The sequence below is a fragment of the Cibotium barometz genome, chromosome 54, assembly GCF_041138505.1.
Source record: "Cibotium barometz isolate CiBa-2024 chromosome 54, ASM4113850v1, whole genome shotgun sequence".
In the NCBI taxonomy this organism is placed as follows: Eukaryota; Viridiplantae; Streptophyta; class Polypodiopsida; order Cyatheales; family Cibotiaceae; genus Cibotium; species Cibotium barometz.
The window spans coordinates 38,646,026-38,653,403 of record NC_141099.1 but is presented as its reverse complement, the minus strand read 5'-3'; the positions used below and the strand labels follow the sequence as shown (position 1 = coordinate 38,653,403).

Genomic DNA, 7,378 nt, shown 5'->3' with positions numbered 1-7,378 from the left:
CCCCATCGGTACCATCACATAGAAAACCGTTCAAGATATCACAAGCACAATAGTTGTTACAATCAGTTGATTGAGAGATAAAACATCAATTGATCCCTATAAATAAACATGTTGATACAAACATTATATTGATAACACTAGCAACATTTGTATTTGCATGGCCGTCACCCATAATACTAACCATCTAGCATGGTATAAAAATTATGTACAAATAACACTCTATGGACCCAATAAGAGTTATTCCACCTAACATCTCACTCACTAGCCTTTTGGACAATCAATTTATAATAATGTGTGTGTGTGTGAAAGTCTTGTTTTTTCACCACACAAAAGTGAACAAGAAGTGTTGTGTGTGCATGCACAATAATAATCCAATGATGTAATAAGTGACAAATGAGATGAAATATGGATACAAAAACAAGGATGCCCTCTTTTGCCTACTCTTTTTCTCTTTGATAGAATTGAAGTTATGGTACTTGAATTTGCTAATTAACAAAACAAGTTGACAAAAATGTTGTGGTGTTTCTGTTCTAGATTCAATAACTTTGAGCACTTTGACTTTCAAGGTAAATTAAGTGTGATGTACCTCACATTTAAAAAAAATAAGTGCGTTCTTCAAAATGTCTCTTTTGTTCTATTTTTTGTCTTAATGGGGACCTACTATTAATCCTTTATATTTTACCAAAATTTTCCAATCAATGCAATTAACTTTTATATACTGATTTGTGTGACCCATGCTACAAAAACCGAGTGTCCTTGAGGTAGTTCGTAGCTATTTGTGTGAGTAGCAAGCTGAAATTTGAAGGCTTACCCCAACCTTCAATTAGTAGGTCATATTTTACTTTGACCTTAGTCTTCAAATCAAATTAATACTCATATCTATATATAAAAATTTTAAAACAATTCGAAAGCTCTCTTATAAATTTGTTTTGTAAACTTTAAAAATGCTCTCTTATAAAGTTGTTTCATAAAGAGAAGCTTGACTTAGTCATTGGCATGTAATTATAAATCTAGTGTATCTTTGGATTTGTTTAAAACAAAGACATTTTCAAAAGACATGATACCAATCTATCTGCAAAATCCTGGGTATTCCCAAGCCTCCATGTTGTTTAGGTCTTGTACATATTTTCCAAGCCAGACATGTGTTGGCAAGTTAAAAGATCTAAAAGCAAGTTATGCTTCTTGAAAAAGCAAAAAACAGTGATGTATTTTGTTTTGACTCTCTTTTTAATATAATTTAGCGCTTCAAAAAAAAAAGACATGATACCACTACTTTAGAAAAAGTTTTTATCAAGCGTCTATATTTAGATAAAAAAGAGCTTTATATATTTTAAAAGAGCATAATGAAAGAGAAAGGTGAGTATTTTTTTTTTAAACGAAGCTGGAAATTATATTAAAGATAAAAGAAAATCTGAGCTACACGTAAACCATTATGAAAGAGAAAGGTGAGTACTTCAATGTCCTGCAAGGGAAGGTTGAACGTCGGCGCAGGGGCTTAAAAGCCGATGTAGACACGTGAACGGTCGAAATAAATAGTGACAAATTGTTGGTATGATTTATTGACAAAATGTAGAATTTTATATTATGAGAGGGAGTGGGACATGTGCATGACGCATCGCAAGCTCTTGCCGTCAATGAGGAGCTTGAAGGCTTCGTTTATTTCTTCAAACGGCAGCTCGTGCGTCACAAACTCGTCCACCTTCAACGTCTTTTAAAGCCCGCCCCCCCCACCAAAAAAAGGTAAGAAAAATCCACCACAAAATCAATCACTAACCATCTCATTTATGGGAAAAAGAAAAAACAAACCTTCTAGTCATATCCCAAATATCAAAGCTAAAAAAAACAAATATCCAAGCCAAGGAAAAACACCAACCAACCAGTGTTCGAAAAAAACTATTTTCCCAAAAAGTAAAAAACCTTCATCTAAAAATTGTGAAATTATTTATAAAGAAAATTTTCAAATTTTGAAGGTTTTTGTTCTACAACCCCTCAAAATATGCAGGTTTTTGTACCCTTAAGTTTCAAATTTGAAGGTAATTTTAAAAATCTGCAAGTGCAAATTACACTATACCCGGGTTTTTTTCGAACACTGCAACCAACCTTGTTATCTTTGTGCCAAGTTTTTTATTACCTTTTTCATGTACATGTCCACAAGCCTTGGCACCTCCGACTTGCCCTTGAAATCCCCAAAGGTTGAGCCTTTGATCTCCCTCCCATCGAAAAGTTTCATCGGATGCATGCATAGCAACTTTGGTCTCACTTCGATGCCCACTAACACAGCTCTCCCCCATCCCTGGTTTCACAACTCAACAACACCACCTACAATTAGCACACACACACATGTATTCACAACTTAGCTACACCACCTACAATTAGCACACACATAGTTTTGTTTTGATTGTATGTATGTATTTGGCAAACTACAAAGCCATGTTCATGTAAAGCTTGTTACATGCCCTTGTACATGATGATGGATGTGGGTATGATTGAGCATACTTGAGAAATACGTGACTCATGGTGTGGTGCATGCGTACTTTCCAGTATGTGTAATAATGAGCTCCAAAAATATAAATGTGAAAAAGGAATTCAATTAAAGTATCGCCTAGTGAGGTCCTTTGGAATCTCCTCAAGGTGCTACTTGGACATGTGCATGCGTTAAATGTTGCATTTGTCCTTTGGGTAAGGATATTACTTGATGCTAGTAGCTTGTTGTATAGTGAAAGGAAAGCACTAGAAAACTAGCTCACACTCAAATTGACACAAAAAGCAACTTTGAAGGTAATAGCATATGCCAAAGAGTTGAAAGCTAACCAAGTTTGTGCTTATGGACTACAATAATTCAATGGTTTGACCTTTAGTGTGAAGCTACATAATGAATGGGTAAGCTTTAAAGATGCAATTGTACTATCCTTTTGAGACTATTGAATTCAACACATGGAGGCAAAGAAAATTAGTGATAGGCATACCATGAGTGTCTATGACAGGCTAGTAGGTTTTTCAAATTTGTATGTCTTGTTTTGCTTAAAAGGTGAGTAGCTTTTGGAAACTTCTAAAGGAGATAAACATGCCTTTTAGTCCTTGACTTCTAATTGATAGTTTTCTAGGATACTCACTTGGAGTTTACTGATGTATATTAGGATAAGGTTACACTCACAATAACCTTGAATGTGTAGAGATAAGGACTTTCTAATGAGTTTTAGAACTTGGTCTTTTTACTAAGTTTATGAACTTGGTCTTTGTAATGAGTAACTATCTAAAGACGAACACAATTTCGTTATGAGGCATTTAGCTTAGGTAGTTCAATTAAACAAAGATGAGAATTTCACCCTAAGTTCCAACATCATAAATTGTTAAAAAATTTGTGACCTCGTGGCAACTTTCAAAGGTAGCAAGCATGAGATCAACGTTGCCAACGCATTCAAAACAATAGTCAGCACCTCCATCCATCATCTCTCGCACCACCTGCATTAGAGAAACACGATCAATGTTGAGATGGGTCTAAGAATGTAGCACCACAAACTTCTAATTGAAGTATTAAAGAAGAGCATGCACCTTTGACTAAAATGCACCCTAAAAGTCTTCATGAGTGCACTTTGGGATTTAACAGATGGACCAACATCCATCTAAAAAATGGATGTTTGACTCAAAGGCCTAACACCTCACTAAGGCCCACATAAAAAAATAAAAAATAAAAACATTTGACCAAAGAGGTTAAGACTCTAAGTCTGCTACGAAGTCCTAACCTTAAATTTGGGACTCACTTTAACCTTTAAGTCATGAAAACATAGATGATTTTAAAATTTCTTGAGAGAATCCAACACAGATTATTTTAGAAATTCTATGGTGGCATGGGCGCATCATAAAGCAAATACAAATTACTTCAATTTCCCTAACACAAATTAATCAAAAAAATCAAAAGATAATTTCTTTTCACATATCCATTAAACAATCAAGATTACCGCACAAATTCATCGAAATAAAAACATAGAAGAATTATTATTTTTAAAATTTTAGCACTTTATTTTTCTTACATTTTGAATGGGCTCGCTTGAATCACGAGGGTTGACAAACTCGGTGACCCCAAATCGCTTTGCTGCCCCCCCCCGCCCCGCCCCCCCCCCCCAAAAAAAAAAAAAAACGAAGCAAACAAAATAAAAAAAAGTGGGTTTTGCTGTTACTTCTTTGGTTTTATTTGTAACTTATTTATAATTGATAAATCTAAAATAACTTGTGTTTGTATATATATATATATATTGTCCTTAAATTCTAATAATAAATTTCTTTTGAAGAAAAAAAGGGACATTACCTAGCTCGAATTTTTTGGGGTTAACGTCAATTCCAAGAATACGTGAGGCGCCAGCTATCCTGGCCCCTTCTGCCACCTGCATCATTTTTCAACCACCTCAAAATTTTAATTTTATCCAAAAACTTTCGAAAACCGAAAATAGAATTGAATAAGATAATAATGCCATTATATATATATATATATATATATATATATATATATTTGATGAAAATAAATAGATGGTGTAAGATTATTTTATTATACATATATACAGATGTATATATATGTATGTTTACATATATACATGCATGCATTATATGTATGTTTACTGTAAAAAACTTTTTCTTTCATAAATACAATCTGAAATTAATTTTATTTACCGCTAAGCCCACTGCCCCCAGCCCAAAGATGACCACAGATGATCCTTTTTCAACCTTGGCAGTGTTCCAAACAGCTCCAACACCTATTTGTTATTTTCAAAAGAAAGCCATTTAATCCAAAAGAATGTCATGGGGTTTAAATGATGAGGAAAAAAATTAACTCATCTACTTAAGAAAATTACATTGATTAGAGTAGATTGAGCTAAATATTAGAGAGTTTTAAGCTAAGCACTAGAAAGATAGCTGCCTAATGAGGGAGCTAGTAGTGGTGCTAAGCTAGTAGTTGTTTTCAATATAAATCTGTAAAGAATGTGCATCTAAATGATTATTAATGTTAAGGTAATTATTATATTAGAGAGAATTGAGCTAGATATTGAAGAAAGCTTTACATCAGAAAAATAGCTGCTTAATGAGGGAGCTACTAGTGCTGTTAAGCATGGCAATTAAAGAGCTAATGAAGAGAACTAAATCTAGTACTAGTGTTAAGCTTGCTAACTAAGGTCTAAGTTCTAGCACTAAGAAGAGTTAGAGGGTAATTGAGAGCTGTTAAATTTATTCAGTGGGATGAGATTAAGGAAAGATTAATGAGTCTACCTGTTGGGATGGCACAAGCAAAGAGGCAGATCCTATCCAAAGGGGCTGATGGGCTGACTTTGGCCACACAGCCAGCCTCCACCACAGTGTACTCACTGAAGCTAGAGACATTGAGGAAATGGTAGATAGGCTGTCCTCGGACCGAAAACCGGCTGGTGCCGTCGCTGAGCATCGTGCCGCGCCCTGGATCCACCTTGAGCTTGGCACACAGATTGGTCTTATATGACTTGCATTGCTTGCACTCCCCGCACTCCCCTGTGAAGAGAGGTATCACATGGTCCCCCTCCCTCACATCTGTCACCCCTTCCCCCACACTCTCCACTACCCTGCACATTCACCATCATCAACATCAACCACCTGTTAATTAACACCATTAATCACTTGTTAATTAACACCTCTAAGTCACACCACTTGGAAGTTACTCGTAACTTACTCTAGTACTTAAGAAGATTGCAGTTAATCAAACACCCTGCACCACCGTCATTAAAATCAACCACTGTTTGATTAACACCGCTGTTCATTAACACACTTGGGAGTTAAATCAATATCAGTGCTAGCCATATGTTTAGAGATGAACACATGGAGGTGATCCTACCCCCCCTCAAACAGAGATTCGACACTACCCATTTACCGACAAGACACATGTAATTAACCATAAGCCACTCTTATACTAAAACAAACATCACCACTAACCATTTACTTAACAAACTTAACATGAACCACGAACCACATGTTGATTAGCACATAATCCAACAAGACCAATTTTTGCATGACATAATCTTCTAAGTTCAATTAATGCTTGGAGAAGCTCTAGCAATTTTCGACAATTTTCCCCCCCAAAAAAAGAAGTGATTAATGGGTTAATCGACGTGCTTAGAGAACATCGATTAACGACGTGCTTAGAGGACGTTTAGAGAGAGAGAGATTTCGAGCCATTACCCTGCTGCCTCGTGTCCGAAAATACGAGGAAACAGACCCTGCAATGGGATAAATTATGTGGTTAAAACGATTGAGAGTTGATTAACGGATGTTGGGTGTTGGATTAAGCAAAAGATGAATGGGATTAAGCCAAAGTTAAATGAAGGAATTAATCGGTTGAGAGCAATAAATAAGCACCTCATTTTCCCAGAAGAAGACATCACTGTGGCAAAGGGAAGCGTGGGTGATTTTCAATCGGACCTCTCCTGCCTGTGGGCGTGCAACTTGCACATCTTCAATCACAAGGGGCTCTTTGGGTTTCCATGCAACAGCAGCTGCAGGCATGGAAACAACCACCCACCACCACCACCATCATCAATCAATACATAGGAAACCTTAATCTAAGCTCTAATTCGGCAACACATCTTACGAATGAAACCATCACCTTTGCAAGTGATCACCTGCCCTTGCGTCGTAGATGAAGCCATAGCTGCCAAAGCACACCAAAGACAGGATAGGCTATTGATTACAAAGAGGGGGGGAGCTTTCTCCTACAAGAGTAAATAGAAGAAAGTTTGGTTGTCCCTCTTTAAACGACAATACCACGCCTCCGTCCACAGTCCCATTGTGCATTTTGGTATGCCGGACCAAAAGCCACCCTCTCTCTTGCACGGCCATGCCCCTAGTCAATCAAACTTCTCCTTATAAGCATAATATTCACAAAATAGTTGACACACCATTGGCATATGTTCATAGCCTATGTCTAAACATAGCCTTATATCTACATATCTCATTATCATATACTCACTTTTTATGACTATCTCTAGTAACTCTCTAGGCCCACAAATCATTTCAAGGCAACTTTATACTGTCTAGCTCTCTATCATGGTAGCCATATGAAAAGTCAGGTTGTTCTCTCCCCTAGCTCAGGGATAGGACCTACCTCTATGTGTGTATGTGTGTTTTGGGGGGGGGGGGGAAGTAACAAAACAGTTTCTTTAGTGTTCTTCCATTCATTCGAAAAAGCAAGATGGCACAACTAGCAAACTAGTAATAAGAGAGATCATCCCTAGATTTGGAGAAAATGGTGATGTGTCGTTCTTTGAGATTCGAAACAACTTAGATTTAAAGAGTACATTTCTTAGGTATTGCTCCATCTAGCTTGCCTTCCTAAAGAATGTTGTATATCTAGACAATCTTG

General features: G+C 36.5%; 1 protein-coding gene across 1 annotated transcript; it reads right to left on the bottom strand.

The window, feature by feature from the left end:
• Window positions 1-1,363: 1,363 nt before the first annotated feature.
• LOC147608128 (alcohol dehydrogenase 1-like) lies at window positions 1,364-6,780 on the bottom strand. Its single transcript, XM_086789888.1, has 10 exons — window positions 6,623-6,780; window positions 6,376-6,512; window positions 6,199-6,236; window positions 5,260-5,585; window positions 4,666-4,748; window positions 4,307-4,382; window positions 4,032-4,093; window positions 3,367-3,462; window positions 2,132-2,293; window positions 1,364-1,708 (listed from the first exon to the last, which is right to left on the bottom strand). Exons 1-10 carry the CDS (start codon window positions 6,663-6,665, stop codon window positions 1,583-1,585), a joined length of 1,149 nt encoding a protein of 382 aa, XP_086646014.1. The 5' UTR covers window positions 6,666-6,780; the 3' UTR covers window positions 1,364-1,582.
• Between the last annotated feature and the right edge of the window lie 598 nt (window positions 6,781-7,378).